General features: G+C 44.5%; 1 protein-coding gene across 2 annotated transcripts in view; it reads right to left on the bottom strand.

Annotated features, from left to right (window-relative positions):
- The window catches only part of Efnb2 (ephrin B2), a 44,010-nt gene that overhangs the window by 9,617 nt on the left and 11,757 nt on the right, over window positions 1–22,636 (bottom strand). For both annotated transcript variants that reach the window (NM_001107328.2, XM_039094605.2), the window contains 1 exon segment: window positions 12,249–12,532. In NM_001107328.2, coding sequence (NP_001100798.1) covers window positions 12,249–12,532 — 284 coding nt within the window.

The following is a 22,636-nucleotide window of genomic DNA, read 5'->3' as shown; positions in this document are numbered from 1 at the left end:
CCTCAAAAGTTAGGATAATTCTAAGTCTAGAGGACCTGTCCCTCCTGGAACCCTTGTGTTCTGTCTTGATTGTGCCTGTTTCCTGGCCATGAGCTACTGAAACAGATCACAAGATTAGTATTCCGGTGTCCCCCATCCTCACCCCATCAACCTGGAACCTAGAAGCTTTAAAAGGCTCAGCACTGATTTTTGAAACATAACAAGAAAATTGCTAATACCTGGGGATAAAATCCATTTCCATTTCATTAGATTTTTTTACAACTATTTATAACTTTCACTTGGACATCCCAGGGAATTTTTTTTTTAACTTAAAGAGTAAAAGTATACATTACTTCGTTATGCTCAGTTTGCCTTTGTATCAACCCACCAGCATTCTCTAATGCGGCCATGAACGTTGTGTCACCAAATGGATAAAATCTCATTTAATCACCAAGAGACAGGGGAAATAGCATTGCTGTGCTAAAGGTTTTACTTAGTGTCCAGACACTTTTCTCCCCTGGCCTGGTTGGGAGGGAAATAGACTTTATAAGATTAAAAATTACTTGAGAACTTTCTCCATCCAGTGGAGAGATAGGCTTAATAGAGATATTTGGGCATTTTATAGTTGACTTTCCAAAACTCTTGCTTCTTGGGCGTAACTCAGAGCATTACTACACCTTCCTGTCTCCTCTGGAGGGAGCAAAGATGGCTGCCCAGCAGAAGGGCGCCCTGAATTGGGTGTGGTATCCATGTCTGCAATCTTGGCCACCAGAAGCCTAAGCCATGAGGATTGAGGATTTGAGGCCAGTGCAGGAAACACAAGAAGACTCAGTCTCAAAACACGAAAAGACAAAAACAACAAAGCAACTAAATGGAGTCTGAGGTGCCTGAGTTTGCAATTATCTGCAGATCTTCTGGGTAGTGATCTATCTGATCTATATGGTACTGGCTATATGAGCACCAAGAGAGCTAGAGAGGTGGGAGCTGCTAAACAGACCACACAGATGGGTTAGGGAATCCCCACAGACACGAGCCGCTCAATGTGTCATTGTGTGGCTGTATCTGCTCTGCTCCAAGGCCAAGCTATGGCTGCTGGCTGTCCTGAGTCCAATGGAGAAGAGCAGGCTCATCAGGTGGAAGGTGAAACAGCCCACATGTGGGCCTTGTTCCCCAAGAGACATTCTACGATTCAGTACCATCCCGCCAAAGGACACATCTTTGGGTCCTGTGACGTATGGTCACACTATGGAGGATTGGCCACACTATTTTAAGTGGCCATGAGGGAATTGTACATTGACAGTCATTTGGAAGTAAATATAAAGACTAATCAAAGCAGGCTCACCAAAGAGAACACACGGCACTCATACATTCAGGAAAGCAACAGAAGCTCTGTCCTTACATAGGGCTGACCTTGAGGGAGTCTCTTTGATTAGTTAACAGTCAGTGTTTTTATAATAATCTCTGTCAGTGCCAAATTTTACCTGTACCGCCCTTGCCTGTTCACTCTATACCACACAGTGGCCATGCTAACTCCATTTTGTTGGGTGAGATTTTCTACACATGCCTCCCCCAAGCTCAGCACAGGCATCTGAAAAAAAACTAGCAGGGACCTAAATGGCAAACTGAAAGGCATCATCCAGAGAGAGAGAGAGAGATGACTTTAATGTCACCCCAACACACAGAACCAGACCGCTGTGTCCTCCCACCAGGGCTGCATCTCTGAGTGTCAACAAAATAAAACAAAAAGGGATTGACATATACATTGAGAAACAAGGACACTGGACAAGATGCAAGTTATTTAATGTCAACGTACCAGCTGGGGAGCTAAGATCTTTTTACTTAGTCCAGTATCAGTTTAAATTCCGGAAAAATACAATTCAGATTCAGGGTATATACCACAGAGACAGGATTCAGTCTCTAGAGCCCAAGTTAATGCATCTTCATGACTCGGTTAGCAAGGTCATTTTCCAAGATAACTGACACAGAAGGAGAAAAAGTCCTAAACACAGAAATAATAATGTCCAGGAAAAGCCAAAAAAATCAATGCCTGTTTTTCAAAAGGACAATGAGACAATGTCTGAAACAAACATCAGTTCAAAGCACTGGGAAAAAGAGGGAAACTTTTTTTTTTACTATGTGTTTTCACTGTGGCTGCTGAGGGAAACAGTGGAATGTATCTCCTGGATTTCCAATGAGATAACAGGAATCTGGCTGAACAGTAGGAGTTCAGCCTTCCTTGTCTCAGAGTGTCTCACTCCCTAATACCAAAGCTTGCCTTGTCCGTCAGCAAAGGCACCATGGCACAGTCCCTCACAGTGTCCCACGAGGGAACAAGAATGCAAAGTAAGGCATTCTCAAAGAGAAACACTCATTCGGCAAAACACAAAACACGTACACAGCAAGAACGTTCGTTCAACAAAACACAGACACAACAAGAAAGCACCCAGCTTGGCTCCGTGCCTGGCTCCCACTCCCATTTGATGAACTTTCTTGGCAGGTAGGAGACTGTCCAGACTTAAACGTCATAAACCAGACGGGATGGAGGACATGTGTGTTCCTCATCCAAGGGAACACAGGCCCGACTCACGGGAAGAATCACTCCCATCAAAACTGTGCACTGTTACTGAATCTCAAAATCTCCAAGTAGACAATCACGCATGGAGAATACCTGGCCCCAGCAGCTCCCACATCACAGAAGCTCTTGGCTTCTGTACCGGGCAAATGACTTGGAAAAAGCCAATCTGAAAAATAAGAACTTAGACATCCCCTCTTCTCTTCCAGCATTAAGGATCGACGGAAGCCCTGGATTCAGAGCAAATGGATAGGTTTCTCCTGTGTGGGTGTTAGGAGGGGTGTCTTAATTTTATTTCCTGAGCTCAAGCACTCTATATGAACCACAAAGGAATCGTTCACTGATAGCTCAGAAACAGAAGTCTTTAAAAATGTACCCACTTGGACGTGTCTTCCAGCAAGCCGTTCTTACGTGGTTATGCACTGGGAAGACTTTAATGGCATCAGCTACTTGATCACTGTGTGTTCAAGAGTCAGCATGGTAAACAAGGCTTGGACCCCAAGGGACAGCAATCACTTGGGAGAACAGCTGCAATATTTAATTATGAGCGCCATAGCTGAAACTAAGATTTATCATGGGCTACTCCTAAAACCTCTCAACCACGGAGAACTCTATGAAGATTAAGTATGCGCCTGTCCTAGATGAGTCAGTTACCTCTGATAAGTAGTCCTCAAAAGAGAACGGCTCACAAAAGAGGGGACAGGAATACATGGCAGACATACGCGTTTGTGCACCACATGTCTATACAGTACTTGTGAGAATGTGTGTGTACGCACACATGTGCATGTGCATGCATACATATATGAGAGGACATCAAGAAAACAGGTTGAGGGCCAGGTATGGTGGTGCATGCCTTTAATCCCAGCACTCAGGAGGCAGAAACAGTTGGATCTCTGTGAGTTAGCCTGGCCTACGAAGTAACTTTTAGGCTAGTCTGTGCTACAGGCTGGGAAAGAAGTCTCAAGGCTCAGTACCCAAAACTTTGCAGACTGTGGAATCTTTTGGAATCTTGGATATTTGTACAGAGTTGTTAGCACCAAAAGTTTTGGGTTCTGGACTTTAGAGTATGATGTCAGGGCTGTTAAGCCTGTACCCTCTGGGCTCAGTCCAGGCCCCTGACACTATCCTGAGAAAAGCGAAAGCAGGGCAGGCCATAAACTATCCCTGGTCCTGTTTTAACTCGAGAGATGCCTAAGCATGAAAGATTATTTCTGAAGCTATGTATTTTTCCTCAAGATACTGCTCCTGTTAATTCAGTCTCTTGATTTTTTTTTAAATGATTTCTGTTGAAAAAAATATTGCTTTCTAGTGTAAAACTTCACTGTTAACACGGCAGCAACTAGCACAGGCAGGACTTCTCATTAGATAAAAATTAATAACAATAATAAAATTTTAAAATAGCTCCATTTAAGAAGTACTCTTCTTATTTACATACTCTGGGGTGTTTTGTTATTGCTACAATCCAGAGACAGCCATCCACTGAGACAGTATAACCAATAGCAAAGCAAGGAGTCACCATCGACCTGAACTAAAACTACTAAGAGAATTGTGTTTTAAAAATAGGTGCCAGATGACTGTTTCGATAGTAATGACTAAAGTCATATTAAAAAAAAAAAGAATGATATAATAGTTCTAAAGATAAGACATAATTCTCTATTGTCCATTAACTTAAAACCTCAGATTTTTAAAACGCAAACTTCCTGTTCAAGACGGAGATAACATCTCAGGAAAATACCCTGAACCTGAGCCATACGCAGCTGAAAGGATTATTTGTAGCACACGACCCATTCTCTGCCCTCCAGTTTTGCTTTATTTATTTATTTTTTAACATCTTCGATTTTTAAAATCTCTTTGCCGCAATATGGAGATACCTAGCTAGGAACAGGTCAGGGTAGAATGTCCATGGGCAATGGGGATGGGGAAGGACATCCCACAATCCTCTTGCTTGCCCGACTGTCACTAATTGCAGGCAATGATATTAATGACCCAGTAATTACAGAAAGAGCAGCACTGGAGTAGAAAACGTCCATCCGAGGACAGTTCATGGCTACGTCGTAGCAACTTCTACAGTGGCTGAACTGATGCCTGCTGACAGCTTAGGATGGGACGCTTCAGAAGAGGCAAGCGTTACTCTGTGGCCTAACAGTTTAGATGGCCACGGCATTATTTGCTTTGACCATTGAGAGGCCAGCAGTAACCCTGATAAAGTGTCCCTGTTTGAATCTGTCCTATGTGTGAGCCTTACTCATACAGGCAGGAGACATGCTCTCTATCCAAGAATCTGGAGCAGTTTCTCAGACTTTTATTTCAATGTAAGAATTAGCTTCATCCCGTAGTTTACCAGTAGAAAGAGGAAAGCTGGGTTGATTCACTAATGCAAAGTAACTTTTAAGCCGAGTTATTATCACTCAGCAACACATAGTCTGGTTTCTCCATATGAGATCCATTATGCTCTTGCCCAAGACTGGACGGATCTATCAGTCCATCCTGCTATCCAGCCACCCATCCACACATACACCCACCATCCACCCATCTCCTCATCCACCACCCACCATTCATATATCCAACAGTCTACTTATCTACCATCCACATATCCACCCATCTGTTCACTCACCGCCTACACGCACACACGCACGCGCACACACACACACAAACACTCACATGTACACACACACACACACACACACACACACACACACACACACACACACACAGAGGCAGCACTTGCATTTAGCAAAGGAAGCCTAATGTCTCTTACCGTTCTTGTCCTATACTGAACTAACTTGATTTTAATTACATTATTACTTAGCAACTTCTGTCGATGGGCTCAAAGTACTTGCAAATGCTATAAAGTCAATCGAGTATAACCTTGTTGGGGGAATAAAAAAAAAAACACAGAGAGTTTAGACTTTTATTAGTAGGTCTAAAAAAAGAAAGAAAATTTGAAGTGTGTATAAGGGTGTTTCTCCCATCTTTCTCCCCTGTAGGCATTGCTATGTTGCCCAGTTAGTGTTCAGCCCCTCCCCTTGGTCTTCTGAGTAGCTGGGACTAAGCACATGCCCTAGCACCCAGCCTACCTATACTCTCATAGGATTGTCTTAGTTCAGCTCAGAATGCATGACTCAGTCAGCTATACATTATATCATGTATGACAGGGCACCACTGCCAACATGTTTGATAGAAACAGTGTTTGTTGTTTATATTATAGGAGCTTATAACACAGCTCCACGTGTACTGTCTCTTGTCTTTAACCTCTTCATGTATGTGTAAGTATGCATGCATGCGCCAGTGTGTCTGATCCGCTGCACGGTCATGCATGTGCTTTGCGTGTCTGCACACCATCATCACTATTATTTTCCAGGCATACTTTTCTTGCTACCCATGCACGTATATCACCCATGTCTGCATGTTCTCATGGCCGTGCACACATGGCCCAGGAGCCACAGTTACACACTTGCAATGGAGACCTAAGGGTTTGAAGGCCTGGCATTGGGCTTGGGCCCTGATATTTCATGGCATGTAAAGTGTTCTAAGCCACTAAAACTGTTTGTGTTTCTTCCAACAGTAAAAACTTCCTATTTCCTGTGCTGCTAGACTTGAAAGTGAGGCGGGCATGAAGGCCACAGCGCTCCCCCAAGGATCAAATGCATCCAGACTCAGAGTTAGCGCTTTAGGAATAAATTTGAGCCTCTTAAGAACTATATAAATCAGTTTTTCTCAAAGTAATCTATTTTTTTTTCCTCCAAAATGTCTGTCTATGCCTCTCGGCTATTTTTTTAAGTGTTTTATTTGCTTGAAAATTTTATCTTCGTGATGAATATTTAAGGGCTGTTAAGAAAGAAACGTGTCCTCTTTTATGCACTGGGTCTCTAGCATTGTTCAATTATTTATAAATCTATGTGAACCGTTAACAAGCTATAAATACGAGGGTAGAGATATAAAGATGAGTGCTATGAAATAATAAAGACAGTTTTATTCTGAATAATTCCTGAATAACTTCTTGGTTATGTGAAGCCCTTTATTTCTCATCTTCCTTAGTTTGCATTCATGGTGTTTATTCTTACTTGATCTTTGCTTCTCAAGCTGGGATCAGTGGTTGCCCCTCTCTTTCCTTGGTTACTTTCATTGCAGGGTGTGGTAATGGCAGGCCTGTTATGTGTCTGGTTTACATGGGTGTGTTGCTCCCTTTTCCAGGAGATGCCAATGACTGTGAACAGACTCTCCCACCCAGGCAAGCCATATCCTCTGTACCGCTCAGGCCAGCACCCCAGCGGCCATGACTCTGCTAGACTTGGGAGCCCCGAGTATCTTGGTGCAGTCTCAAGATAGGCGGATGCAAAACTGAGTTTTCTTTATATTAAATTCCACACGGACCCTGCTGATCCTTGGGAGCGGCTTCCTACAGATGGAACTCACTTTGGCATGACGACCGATATTTCCTGTGTCCTAGGGAACCAGAACGTGCGAGAGGCCGGTGAACTGGAAAGTTAGAGCCCCAACTGTAGGTGTGTGACACTTCTCCCTGTCTGAGTCTTCAGGGTCTGTCAAAGAACCTGCGAGTAGCAAGCTCAGGTGATTCCAGAGCAAACCATACATTAATGTGTGCTTCTTGGTCCACAGAAACAAAAGGACTTGAGTGACAGTCAAAGAAGACAAAGTGGGAATTGCTGATGAGTAGAAATGCCCAGAGAGACTGAGGCTGGGCAACCCTCTGTGGCTTTGTTTATGCCCAGACTACAAACCAAGGATACTTTCTGTACCCATCCTTCCCAGGCTCCCCCTCTCTCCGTGAAGCCCACTTTTGCCTTCAACCTCCAGCCTCTTATCACCTCTCAGTTCCACTGTTGATTTGCTCTTGATTGGTATCACACACGGACACCAGCAATCTGTCCTCGTGGGAAGTGCTTTAGCTCATGAGCAAGGATTTTAAGGATGAGAAGACATCTTGGCACATAAAGCCCGGGGTGGCCAGACTCAGGCTCACAGCTCCTGTGCCAACCGTGTCTCTAAACGTGGCATGTATCCTTCTTACGTTCCTTCTATAGTGTGGCCTCTGGCAAAGTTCCATCACAAGAAGAGCAGTTATGGAGGAACCGTGCCTCCGCTCAGCGAGTGGGTGCAATGACATTATCAAATGCCAATTTTCGCCCCTAAGCCAGGGGACAGGAAGACAGGATGCCGTTCTGTGTCACCAAAGCTATCCAGCATCCAATGAAGGAGCGTGCCTGCCGGACATCTCCCATACATAAATAACCCACTGAATAAACTCCATGATCTCTTTACGGCCACCATGTGCTCTTACGTGTTCTAAAAGCATCAGAAAGCTGCTCTGGGATTTAGTACGTTTTTCAGAGAGACAGTATAGGGAACTCAGTATGTTAGTGTAACCTGCTATACCCATCACCCTAAATGAGCAAATCAAAGCCAGGAAAGAAGATGTGCGACATACGCTCCACCAACATGAGGGGCAAACTATTATGTTGGCTCTTTATTTAATATTGTTACTTGGTTTTATTTTGTGCAAATATTTCTCTTTATTTTGTGATTTTTTTTCCCCCTCTAAAATGGGATGTATGCTTGAAAAGAACAACAGTGCACGTGGATCCTTCCAGGTTTGCACCCTTTCAGTAAAGAGGTCTAAGAAATGGAGGGTCCCCCAGACTTGATGGCTCAGCAAGGCAGACTGGACATGGAGAGTGGACTTTAAGAAGGCACTCAGTGACTTCAGTTAAGTCAGAAACAGTGACTTCTAGATGATGCTAAGGGACTGTGATCTGACTATGGGTATACAGTCAAACGACATTCAAACCACATAGAACCCAAGGTAAGACAGCACCTGCCTTCAAGGCCAACAAAAAGACCTTGCTGACTCAGCTAACTAGCCCTGAAGAAGCTTGGACAGTTCCTCTATGAAAACTTCAGTGGTGAAGGCTGGGCACCCAGACAGTAGACACTCTCCTGATAAAGACCGGGCCGGATTGTTTAAAATGATATATCCAGCCGTGAATATTTATTGCAAGTGGATAACATCAGAAGATGCTGCTACTTCATAAACAATTACGCTAAAGGCGTGATAAAAATAACTACAGGTTACATGAACCCAAGCTCTGCTTTTAAGGCCATCAAGGATCTAAATGCAATAAAGAGCAGGGGGTTTCAGACTTCGCGGTCATAACATCCCCATCTTTGGCTCATGTATGATTAGAGGAGTTTATTATGCAAATTAAGCCCGAGGCTGATTATTGAAATAGGTCGCTTGAGAAGTCAATTCTAAACACGAAGCGACTCCATATATGTCACTCTGCCACTTGTCAAAGCAAACAATTGTGTGCAGGAGGGTTAATGAGGAGGCCTAGAGTCCCATCATGTCCTTTCTTAAGGGAACCCAGGGGAGAGACAGTGGATATAGAATACACTCCAATTACACACTCATGGTTATCATAAAACCCAAAGATGCAGGAACTTTAAGTTGGGTAACACTACAAGTCAAATGAAAAATCCTTGTTAAAAAACTGGGACCAGGGGGGTTGGGGATTTAGCTCAGTGGTAGAGCGCTTGCCTAGGAAGCGCAAGGCCCTGGGTTCGGTTCCCAGCTCCGCAAAAAAAAGAACCAAAAAAAAAAAAAAAAAAAAAAAAAAAAAAAAAAAAACTGGGACCAGATCCTGTCAGCTATAAAAGTATTGGTGACCGGGCCGACGGTCTATAGGTCTGACCATCAAAGTTTGCACAACAGTGATAAAAGACTGTTCTAGAGAGGGAAAGAGAAGTAGAGAAGTGACTTCCATCAAGCTCAGGCAACAGACATGAGGCTCTGCACTCCTGGGAGACAACCCAAGAGCAGCAGAGACCTGTGTACTTCCCCACAGGGGCACGTCAAGCACTTCTCCAACCACAGCTGCTCCTCCCACCCCCCATCTCCCACCTCATCAGAATGGAAACCACCTTATGATGTCCTGACACTGCCTGGGGTCAAAGTGCCAACTGGCCAGTTGCTAAGACTGGAGTCAGAAACTCAATACTGGTATTATTTCCTATCTCAAGGTCAATCAATCCTTTGCAGTATTAACACTAGACTTGCGAATCTGAGCTTTTCCTGTTGTGCTACCCAGACCTCTTTATGAACAGACTGGTATAAAGATTGTTGCCGGCACACACTTTCCTTCTGGAGAAAAAAAAAAGAATGCGACTGTGACTGTGACTGTGTGTGTGTGTGTGTGTGTGTGTGTGTGTGTGTGTGTGTGTGTGTGTTTGCGCGCGCATCCTGTACACATCTGTTTGACAGGAAAACTGGTGACTTTTTCAAGTCCTCTGGTTGTTTTGTTACTATTTTAAATCTTATCATTTCCCTCCTTTCAAGGGAACTTGTTCAGCAATGGACACTGTTACGGTGTGGGTGAGAAACTGCTAAGTATTTGAATGCTCTCTTCTGCCTGTTACGTAGGGGAAGCCTTTCAACTCTGCTACAAGCAGCACTGGGCTTCCTGAAAAGTCCTGAGCCACTCACAGGCCTGGGAATATCTTATTAGGAGAAACATTCTCACAGTGCTTTACTGCTTGCACTAGGGCAGTCAACATGTATTTAAAGATACTTAAAGTTTCTAGTTATCTAATGCACAGAGGAAACTTGTGTGTAGAGTAGAACGACTTTCCCATTGACATCATCTTGCTTCAGCCTCTTGAATTACAAGTCATCCCATGCTTTGACATAGAAAATCCCAACTCTAAGGACAGTTCTGAGGGCCAGAGTAGCGAGAAGCATATTAAAAACCTGTTAATGTGGCCTAATGAGTCCTCCAAAAACAAACAAACAAAACCCATAGATAGGTGCCAGTGTTGGGTAGATGGAAATTTTAACTACAAATTAAACTGTATGGGCAACTTTAAATCTCCTGCACAGTGATGTAGAGCAGTTGTGACAGGCTCAGACGCACCATGATGCACTAAGAGATGCCGGTAAACCACTCATTTAGCTGCATTTTGTGTACATTATCTCAAACGGAAGGTTAAACCTTTAATGTTCACCAAGCTTCCACTTGTCCTAGGTAGGAAGCTGGGATTTTCAACGCCATCATTCTGAACGTGGGAGCCCTCAGAGTTCCTTTGGCTGCATTCAGCTCCAGGGTCAGGCATTCCCATCTTGGGAAATGCTGATCCCTTTAAGCCTTTCTTTTTCCACTCACCTGGAGCAGATAAGATTCAAAGATTCTGAAGGGGGCAGTTTCATTCTCTATAAAAGTAATGCAAGATCATGGCACCCGTTAAAAGTCTTCTCGTTTCCAAAAGTTCATCTTCCACTTATTTTACTTTGTAACTACTTTGTATCCTCAAAGATGGCCCTATTATCTTACCATCCCGTCTGCTTCGTTTCATCTCAGAATGCTTTCATTTTCATTTAATGGTAATTATTCCATTAAATATCTAACTTACCACTTTCTCCTCTTTTTTTGTTATTCTTAGAAATCTATTCTCTATGTATCATGTCAGCTTCAAAAAATTATTTCTTAGTCTATGTGGCATCTGAAGCAACAGACAAGATAATCACTGCCCGAGACCACCTTTTGCTTTAATCACTAATCACACGAAGGAACACTTGTACGGTGAACTGCTGCTTCTGCGGTATAAGGAGCAGATGAAACAGGAGAAAGGCGGACCTCCAACCTAAGGGTACTGGTAAGGCAGCCAACCTGGGCCCAACTGCACCCCAAGGAACTGAAGGCCCAGGAGAGAGCACAGAGTGTAACTGGAGGGCTATGGGCGTAGTTTAGTGGTCAAGTACGTGCCAGCAAGGATCAGGAATTTCATCCTAAACACTGCAATTTAAAACAACAGCCCAAAAAAAAAAAAAAAAAAAAAAAAAAAAGACCCACATAAGACTATTCCTTGAACTGAAACAAGTTAACCAGAATCCATTGTTTAAATCCGGTGAGTAGCTGTCTCTGTGTACTAGATTCCACTGTGCCAAGACTCTGGGAGCAAGCCTGCTTGGTGCTAGCTGTAATGGACGCACAGTGGGCATGTGTCGCCATGGGCACGGCTCACAAATGCACTCCAGATTACCCCCACTGATACCTGCTCTCCACTCCTGATAATGCCAGTTAGGACAGACTTGGGGGTGTTATTCAGGCCGCATGTCCTTGCTTTAGTCCTTCCTGTCAATGCCACCTCTTCTACTGATGCTTCTCTTCGGTCCCCAAGCATCTAAGCTCTGCCTATCTGGGCCGATGCTGTCATGGCAAACTGTACCCCTTTTGTTACCCCTACTGTTACTCTTTGCTCTCTCAAGTCCTGGCTCTGAAACTCGATTCTTAGAACAGAATGCACAGCGATGAATGAGCGGATGGATGGATGGACAGATGGATGGTTGGCGAGAAAAAGCATTACACAGATTTACCTATCAAAAACCTCACCCGAGGTCCTTAAAGATGGTTTTTATTAGTGGAGATGCTAAGTCCCTTCATGTAATTTACTTATTTTAACACCATAAGAATCCTGGCAGGTTCGCCCCTGCTGAGTAGTTATATTTAATTAATACTGTTACTACAGGGTCCCAAATTAAAATTATCTTAGAAAAAAACAAATGAAAAAAAGGCTTCTTGACAAATCATTTACCATGGTGATTTAAAGGAAACAGAAATGAATACAAACCCACTTAGCTTATCCTAATTCCTACGAAATAAAGAGAGAGAGCTATACTTACATATAATGTAGTAATCTTTGTTCTTCTGAAACTCTAGACCCCAGAGGTTAGGGCTGAATTCTTGGAACTTGATGGTGAATTTCACATCTTGGTCTGGTCTGGCACAGTTGAGCAGTGGGGTATTTTCCTTCTTAATAGTGCATCTGTCGGCTTGCTCTTTATCAACCATATAAACTTTATAATATTCATACTGGCCAACAGTTTTAGAGTCCACTTTGGGGCAAATAATATCCAATTTGTCTCCTATCTGTGGGTATAGTACCAGGCCTTGTCCGGGTAGAAATCTAAAAAGCATAAAAGAAAAGCCACTGAGTTGATACAAGTGAACATCTTAAGAACGGGTCATCAAAGAACCAGGTGTTACCAATCACCCCAGGCAGGACAGCTCAGCGCTGTGCCCTGATTCATCGAAGGTGTCTTCCTGGGGCGAAGGTGTCTTCCTGGGGCAAAGAGCCTTCCTGGGGCCCTTAGGATTAACCCAAGAAACAAAAGCATGAACTTGTCTTCCTTTGAGGCATCGGGACCAGTGGGCTGCCTGATGAACCAGGGTCTCACCTTGCCCTTGCAATACTCCAGTACTCTTTTGTGCGGATTTTACAACTCTTCCCCCGGTGGTGAGTCAGACCGTCCCACCTGTTTGTTATTTTTTTAACCATTGGCATCTGGTTTATTGGGCATGCCAGAGAGATCCCATCAATTCCAGGAACAGAGCATGCACGGAGCCCTTTGTTGTCCTGGTCGTTTCCATGTGCTGTTGATGTTAATTAACAGACAAGTTTCATCAAGAATGTTTCAAATTACTTATCATAATTAGTCAGTCACTGATCAAACAATGGGTTTTTTTTATTACACAGAACAAAAGAAATGTCTTACAAACCCATAAAAGATAACCAGAAATAATTAGTGTCTATTGATTCAGCTGCAAGATGAAGAAGAGCCCTCTCCTTTCGAGGACGACAAGTACCCTCCTTGCTCTACAGATCTCCCCTTTCCCCCTCCCTTGAGACGTATTTGCTCCAATTAATTCTTCGAAGCAAATCTTTAGAACTAAGACTACCGATACAAAATCCCTTGGATGTTCCCAGCTAAAAGCTTCTCCTCCTTTCCTCTCTTGCTGGCCATGTTGCTGAAAGATCTTCCCTAATGGGGAGTTTCTCTGAGCCACCGAAACAAGAGCTTCCTAATGAACATCCTTCTGCGAGTGCTAACACTAACAACACACTCGGAGAGAGCCGCCAAGCCTGCAGGCTCATTAAAATATTAAAGCTCCGGAACAAAGCACGGCCTCCCAGTGCTTCCAGCCTGGGCTCTGGCATTATTTAGCCAGAGAGGCCCACCAGCCATGATGACCCTTGGGGCCAGGATGCAGCAACAGATGAGAAAAGGATGATGGGGCTCCCAAAGTTCAAATCCACATCAACTAAGGTGATTTATGTAACCAAGCCACCAATTCTCAGCCAGGGTATTTTGTGGTTACAAAGTAGCCCAGCTCACACTGTAGGCTCATACTCAAAACTGATTACTTTAAATTTTGTTTTTAATTTTGTACATGTGTACAATATATCTTGGTCTTACCCATGTTCTACTCCCTCCTTCCAGGTCCCACTGTATTCCCCTCTGGCCAACATAAGTTCCTTTTCCCTCCCAACTTCGTATCTTAAAAGCAAAGCAAAGAAACAAACAAAATACAGCGGTGGCACAACCAGGACTACACAGAGAAACTCTATCTCCCAAAACCACTAGTAAGACTACTAATGATGGTGGTGGCGGTGGCGGTGGCGGTGGCGGTGGCGGTGGTGGTGGTGGTGGTGGACGATAAGGATGATGACGATCTCTCGCTGAAACTCTTTAAAGGTGAACACACACACACACACACACACACACACACAAATGCATGCACACAAAATTGCTTGTTACTTCCTTGGGTGTTATTGTACAATGGCAAAAAGAGTGTGGTCTACTGACATCAGTGTCTTATTGTTGTTTGTTTAACTAAATTAGTCCCTTTAGCAAGAACAGATTTACTGTTCACTCACTTAAAAACAACAGTGTAGCAGGCAAAACGGCTCGGTGGGTAAAGGTGCTTGAGACCAAACCTGGGGCCCACGTGGTAGAAGAAAGGCAACCCCTCCAAGCCATGCTCTGACTTTAGAGTACACTGCCATGTGCACTTGCCCTCCTCTGGAGTCATGAGGGAAAAACTTTGAGTGAGGAACAGGATCCATTTATAATGAAATCTTTCCATTTAACAGAACTCAAAATGAACTTATAAAATTGTGACAAATTTAAAACATCCGTGTGTATTTTGCCGAAGAATTCTCTAGGACTTTTGGCAAACCCAGGTGATTACTGAGGACCTGGCATTTTCCACGGTTCTCAGGGGACTTTGTAAAACTACAACCCCAGGGTCTCAAGAGCTTCCCCAGGGAATTCTAAAGTCCATTCTCTCTAGGTAGGTTCTTCTTGCTAGATGAAATTCAACTCCGTTCTGCCAGGCCTGAACATGACGCAGTCCTCCTTCTCCCCAAAGTGATTCTAAAGTGTCCTGTGGCTTTAGCAGGAGCAGACAGGGGTGAGGGGGTTGAGGGGAGTGTCGATAGGTATGACACTAATTCCAGGAACGTTAAATTGCTCTCCTTCCTGATCCTTATGCCTATTCCTCGACCTTTAAAGGAAACCCTTAAGACTTACACAAACTAACGGGCAAGCACAAGGGTCAATTCCTATCTGAGTCACATGTTCCCTTCCCTGAAACAGCTCCCCTTGTAGTTGGTATAGCTGACACGGTGGGAAACCATGTAAGTGCTAGCTAGGCTTGGTACATGTCTCCTATATAAAAACCATGGAAGTGCTAGCTAGGCTTGGTACATGTCTCCTATATAAAAACAGGTCTGAACTACAGGCTAGTCCTTCCACCATCTTAGAGAGAGGGAGTAGTTTCCAGGTTCCCACAATCAGGGGTCTTTGTAACCGAGGTGTATCCCATCTACTCATTCAGGTCTTTGTGAGTGGTTGGCCATGCCCTACTGACCAGTGTATCTGTGAGAGCCTTGGGGATACTCCCCTACCCTTGCCACAGCATTCCTTATGTCTGAAGTCTGGCTCATTAAGGTCTCTCTTCATTCAAATTTCTCCTAGGTCTCTGGGAGGATCTATCCATCCATCTATCTATCTATCTATCTATCTATCTATCTATCTATCTATCTATCTATCTACCATATCTATCTACCATATCTATCTATCTATCTATCTATCTACCTATCTATCTATCTATCTATCTATCTATCTATCTATCTATCTATCTATCTATCTATCTACCTACCTACCTACCATATCTATCTATCTATCTATCTATCTATCTATCTATCTATCTATCTACCTACCTACCTACCTAGCTCTCTCACTGCTTAACTAAGGCATCACAGGTGGCTGGCTCCCCCTACTCAGATAAGTCTCTTTCATCACCAGGACACAAGGCTCCTGCACCCAACCCTGGTCCCGATGAGCTGAGGGCGCGAGCACATCAGTCAGTGTGGCTTTCACAAATTGTTGTGCTTCTGATGATGTTTTCAGCAGGAACAAATCACATAAATAGTTTAATGAGTTTTTGATTCATCTTGCAAATCAGCCTCAGTGTTTAGTTTCGATTCGGTGTGCACAGTTTGATGATGGGGGCATCAAGGTAACCTGTGAATGGACAAGTGGAAGGGCAGGACCTGACGGATTTAGTACACATATACGATGTGGTTCAGGCCAGGCCTACTCTTCCTAAAGCTTTAAGGAAGATATATATAATACTACCGTATTGAACATTGAAACAGAATTTGATCTGTTGCCTCTAACAAGTTGCTATTCCAAGTATTCATTAAGGGGGGAAGGGTCTGCGTGGCAACCCACAGAAAAGGACCCAGCACTGTAGTGCTGGACAACTGTATCTGAAGTCTATCTGTGGAGGGTCAGAACACCATCAGTTCAATTGGTAAGACAGGGAGCACAGCTGGGCAGAAAAAAATGCTATCACAGATCTCCCAACACAGACCTCTGGAGAACCGTCACCTTCCCAGAGCTAGAGCGATACAACTTAAATGACCAAACTGGGGCTTTTGGTGTGAGGCAGGGTGTTGTAGAGCATTGTCTTCCAATCATGACCAGCATTTTCATCAGGACAGCTATGACTACTTCCAAAAGTCTCTTGATCAGGACTGTTACCTGTTGCTATTCCCCTTTTGGAAAGAAGGGGTGAGGAGGGCCAATGCACCTTTGGACTCTGGGTGCTCCTTCACTGACCAGCTAGGTGCCTGTAATTCTGTCCCATGGCCTTGTATTCCCTAGGGGTGCTAGTTAGTGTTCATAAACTGCGAACGGTTACCGAAGGCACATGCCATTCATGCAGCCATGGAGAAGTAGCCATCCACTCTGGACTGAGACAATTCTGTGGTGGTATCTACTTTGGGGTCATCAATCCTCACACAGACAATCCCTTACCCTGGTCTGTAAACGAGCCCCAAAAACCTCATTGGTTCCCCAAGTTGGGCTTTGATAAAAATCATACTTTGGTTCGCTGGTGTCCTATGAGAAGGGGGCATTTGCTCACATCTTCTCAAGGAAAGAGTCCACCCAGGCTGGTGGACTTACTATGTACATGAGGCTAGCCTGATAGTCCTGCCTCGACAGCCGGGTGCTGGGATTACAAAATGTGCACCAGCATGCCCAGCAAGCTACATATTGTCCCAGATGCTCTGAGGGACTTTAACAGACGACAATTGAGCTTTTAGGGGCTGACAACTCAGCTCCCTGAAGTTGAACCACTCCCATAGTGTGCGATTGATTTCACAGTGAGGGTCCAAGCGGTGATCGTACCATAAGGCTAAATAAAATGATGTCCTCGTGGAAAAAACATGAGTGGATAAACAGAAGCTAACAGCGACACATGCTGAAGTCAAAGTGCCCCAAAGAGAAGGTAGGTCACAGATAAGGCTGGTGCTCTGAAGTCAGGTTATCTCACCAGGGCAAATACACGGAAGGGTCAAGCCAAGGTGCCATTCCACTGATTGTCCCCCCAGGTAGTTTCTTGCTCTAGCTCTCTGGGTCTCCCCAGCTTTCAACAATCCTGCTTTGTTGAAAGTACAAGCGGCTACCACTTGCATCTGGGGCTGCAAATCACAAAACCATGGCCAGCCTGAAGCACAGCTGAGCCTTGCTCCCTGCCCCCGTTACCCCAGTGTCTAAGTCACAAGTGTATACCTTGTATAAGAGGTAAAACCCTCAGGGGCGAGAGAAGAAATCCAACAAGAAAAGCCCCTTCCCTGTCCCTCTCACTTCCCATTGTGTTCACAGGAGTGTCTGAGTCTGGTTTTGTGAATACATGTTTTTCTAAATCAAGCTATTCATTGATGAGCTATGAAGTCAAGGGGAATGGAGGGACACTCAGTATGCACTGAAGCCTTCGAGAATGCCACAGAGAACTATGGACATCTAGCTGCCTGCCCCGAATCCAATGGCTGGAACACGAGGCACTTTCTGAGGTGGCCACCTGGCATGTGTCCCTTGCCAAGAGCTCGTAAGGTGAAGAAGTGAGCCAACCACCTAGAATCTGTGTTTTAGATGTAAACTTACAATGGACTCCACACAATTCAGGCAGATACTATTCGCTCCTCAATCGTGCTTAAACACACGGCCATAAAACCAAGTCAGTCACCAAGTCAGTCGACAGAACTCAACCCTCTCCACAGCGGGAGTCACACAATGACTTATTTTGGCAAACTGGGGTAAGGGTCATTTTGTAACCAAAACCAGTCGTCACCTACACCACTTGTACAGAGGGGTGCGGGTTTAAGGACCAGGGCGATGTTGCTGGCCTAGCTAGGAGAACAGAGCCAGGCCTTCCCTCTCTGTATTGGTTACTGAGCATGAACACTGAGCTGCCAGCCGACCGGGGAGCACACACCACCCCAGGGCAACTTCCGCCCTGACTCTCAATCCCATTCACTTTCCCTGGGGAGTCCCTGGGGCTCATGGGGAACACTGGGCAGAAACAGGTCACTCCCATGGTTTTCCCCAGTGAATCATTTCCAGTCAAGACAATAGACTCCACGACTTTGTCTCCAAAAGGGGAGAGAAGAGAACTGGGTTAGAGTAGGCAACTCTGAAGTACGGTTTCCAAAGTCAGAAGCCTGGTGTAGCGTGATACGATGCCACAGTCTATTTTTACCTGTGGGTTGCCCTGTTGACTTAACTCAAGTTTGAAAAAAAGTGCTCTGCCAAACTTAGAGCCAAACAAAGTATTCTACGCCGAATACTTTGAGCAACTCTAATGACCTGCATTAAACATTAATATTTAGTGATCTAAATTAGATCTCTAATAATTTAAATTAGACATCTCAACCTCATACTTTTCATTGTATAAAAAAAAAAAAAACCTCGATTCACATCACACAACTTAATATTCCTCAATGTTCACAGTGAAGAACGTGGCGGAATTAATGAGCGGTAGAGGAGAAAGCCCTAGCTTGCCTGCATGTGAGCCAGACTGGTTTCAAATGCTGGGATAACGCACAGAAAACATAGTCAAGGATGGAGACAGAAGGCTGAGGAGATGGAAGGCTGAGGTATGCGACTTCTGTGGGCTTAACAAATCCTGTCACCAGGAGCCCGGGGTCAGATGGAGGTGTCAACTGCTAGCTTGGCCTCTGACCTTTACCCTGTGCCATAGCGCATGAGATCCTGGGGGTCACCTGAGCCGAGGACCTGAAGTTTTTCTCCACCTCTCTCACCGGGAAAACCCCAATTTCCCTTACTCGTCCTTTAGTGTCCACAGTAGGGATTCTCAGGGCAGACACCTCATGACTTCACATGGGTTTCCTCACACTGGCCAATCCTCACAAAGGCTAAGGAAGAAGTTACAACGCCGCTGCTCAGTGCCGATGCTGCCTGTGGCTGCGCAGGTGAAATGACAGGCGATACAGAGAAACAGGCAGTCTCCATGTCTGTTGAATCAGGCCAGGTGGGACTCCTCCAGACAGGGCAACGTGTCTCAGAAACGCTAAGCAACGGCTTCTGATGACAAGATGTCAGTCGGTACCTAACACGATGGATTCACCAGAAAAGAAAAAATGATTTAACTGCTTCCTATTTCTGCACCATTAGGCCAGGTACAAGCATCTATGAAGTCTGGCCCCAGAGTTCACAGAGCAGATGATGCAGCCAACGGGTTATAGCCACAGAAAACTGTAAGCTTTCCTCACTTACATGCAGAATATTGCAAAGTCAGATTCATAAACCAATATGCAGTACCTCCTATTAAAACATTTTAGCCTTCTTTTCATCTGAAATGACATCTAGTATAACCATACAGTTTGCAACATCATCTTGGTCAGTCATGGACTGCGTATGGAAAGGTTCATACCACAATTATCTTAGTCTGAACATCAGATTCCCCTACAGAGATATTCCTTGAAGATACCCCACTGTTAGGCAACCCAGGACTGTGTATGACCACTGACACAGGTGACTTACTCCAACTGCAGAAAGGCACATCTGTAAACCATGTGGCCTGCGCTGGACTGATCATAGAGACTGACATACACAGACAGCTGCACCACTGATAGTTACCTGTGACCATTTGTGGCTCTGGTGACTTTTAGGTTTCTGTGGGTTTCAAACTTCTCCTCAGCTAACAGTGGTTTCACGAACAGACTAGACAACTTCAAAAACTAAACTTGCTGGGCCTAGAGACATAGGTCTGTAATCCCAGCTACTCAAGGAGGCTAGGGCAAGAGGGTCACGATCCTGAGGTCTGTTTACACTACAGACTGTTGCTTACAGGGCAGCTCAGTGAGACCATGTCTCAAAAGAGAAGGCAGAGAAAGAGCTGAGAAGAAAGTTTAACCCTCAGGACCCAAAAACTTCAAACAATAAACAAACGTGAAAACCTGAAGTATACTTTTGAACTAGCTTTCTCAGCTCTGGCTTCGGAAAGCGTTTTAGTTGTTTAAAATGCTTATGGATATTTTGACTTTCTGAGGCGATGCCTTCAAAAGCACAACCTGACACTGTGGCCTACGTGTTAGACAGCCCTCTGGCCCAGAAATTCAGAGCAGACGTTTATCCGGACAAATGAAAAAATAAGAGATTAATACAATTAGATTTCACTACTGGTAAAATCAGGAACTGGGCTGACATTTTTAAGGAGCCAGTTTTACAAACTGGGTTATCCTAGAAAGAAGAAAACCCCAAAAACACATTATTAATACATTAGATTATTCCTAAGCCAGCACTGTATATCAAGGATACTTAGAATTTGTCACATTTTGGCAAATATATATATATAAATAATGCTTGTGTTGCTTTTTAACTCAGTGGTAAAGGCTACAGGAAAGAGACAGCCGCGTGTAAGCTGGCTCATCCTCTACCCAGTATGGATTCTAGAGCCTTTCAGGATCAACCTAGTCTCTTGCCTCAACTCTGCAATGCCCGTGGTGTCCATACGCAGTTAGGCCAGCATGACGCAGCAGATAAAGATTCCTCTCTGGAACGTTCCGTGCAGCGGGGAATATAAATACTCCCCAAGAATGGCTCCTCGTCGTGAGTGTGTGAACCTGATGCAGACAGGCAGAATATTCAGTCTTGTGTTAGTTCTGGTTACTGCTAGAGCTCTGCTGTAGATTAATCGTCTGTTCTAGAAACGCCCTGAACAGAAGGGTTTGTTATAAGATGAATAAGTAAAGAAGCAGCGCCCAAGAAAGACACTGCAATAGCTTCCAGAAGAAAGTCCTGGGAGACGTGTTTTTTTTTTTTTTCTCCCCCTTTTTAGTGAACAGCACTTTACTGCCCCCTTTGGCACTTTAACATCAGAACAAGTTTCTACACAGACTTATTCTGAAACCAGAGAATAGAGGGGTGTAGCTAGCGAGCTCTGAGGTGTCAGGTTCACACAGAACTAGGTTACCAGATACCATGCTTAGAGTAACGAGTAATTACCCTGAAACTTCCAGCAAGCACACCCCTATGCTAGTGGCTTCAAACCGTCAAGAAGTAGGTAGTAATTGGAGGCTTTAACTGACATTTTCTGCTTTAATTCGAACGTGCATGGGTAGTTGGAACGGTGGCCTGTTTTCACAGGTGCCCCTTTTCTTTCGGTGTTCTAAAACAAATGCTCTGTGCAACTTGAGCCCGATTTATTCAAGGATAAGAACAGGGGCCTGAAAGCAGGCTGTACAATTGGGGGGGGACCATTAGAGTGTTCTAAATGGGAGACGGTGAGGGGTGGGTGGGGTGTGCATTTCAAACTTCACACCAACCACAAGCCAAACCTTTTCAGGAGCCGAAAGATGAGAAGAGAAGAAATCCAAGCACCCAGGGGAGTGAGCACACAGACCCAGAACCAGTTCCGCAGCCCCAGCAGCGGGGAGCTGACTGAAGAAGGGACCAAGCTAGTTATCAGGCACTAGTAAGGGCTTTCCTTCTCCCGGCCTGATGACCTCACACTGCATCCCAGAGTCATACCAGGGGGGATAGTTCCCTCCAAACATATACCAATGAGTCACAGTGAAATCTCACAGCTTACAGTGCTGTAACAACTGCATGAAAATGAACACATTCTTATGTTAACCTCCTGTTTGTGATATGATGCTAAACAAAATACTAGTCACTAGAGTAAATTTGATCTTGAAACATTCAGAGATGATATCCTCACCATTTAAACAGTCTCTTTTCCTCTCCTGGGAACACAGTACAGGTATCTGCTTCCCTTCTACCTATGCAATGGTCTGTACTGTCTAAACACCTTCATTCCCCAGAGGGACATACCTGTAACAGGCTGAGGTTGTATTTTCTGCTGATTATCTCCAAGTCAGCCTTCAGCTGGGTGACGCAGACACCACAGCTGGTCCCCCCACCCCCTTTCACAAGTTAACAGACACTATTTAAATCTGCTATGGAATGAAGAACAAAACCAGGTCTCCATTTACGTAATTGGCCAAAGGATATTCCGGGCCTATTCTATACTACCTCCCTTCAATTAGAAAAAGAAAAAAAAAATACTCACAAAAAATTCTGTGGCCAGCCAAGGCAAGACTTGAGGGCCAAAGCACGGTGCTGGAGTGCTGGGGTTGTGCGTTGAAAAAGCAAGAGAGGTAATGGTACGTGCCAGACCGCTCTGCTGGTAAGCCAGCCCGGCCGGCTCCATGATTGAAACTGGGATTTCATAACCCCAGTGACAAGAGGCATTGCGGCCTTCTTTCCCAACTGTAATTTGTTAGCACCTGTACGGTCATGTTTCCAGCCGTGCTTTCAGCAAGAGTCTATAAAGGAAGGTGGACCCCATGTTATTTATAGGCCAGGCCCTAGAGGGAAAGATGGGTCTCATGGAGGAAAGGTCCAAAGGGCAC

Source organism: Rattus norvegicus, chromosome 16 (assembly GCF_036323735.1).
Source record: "Rattus norvegicus strain BN/NHsdMcwi chromosome 16, GRCr8, whole genome shotgun sequence".
Lineage (NCBI taxonomy): Eukaryota > Metazoa > Chordata > Mammalia > Rodentia > Muridae > Rattus > Rattus norvegicus.
The sequence above is the reverse complement of the archived record's forward strand: the minus strand, read 5'-3'. Positions and strand labels throughout refer to the sequence as shown.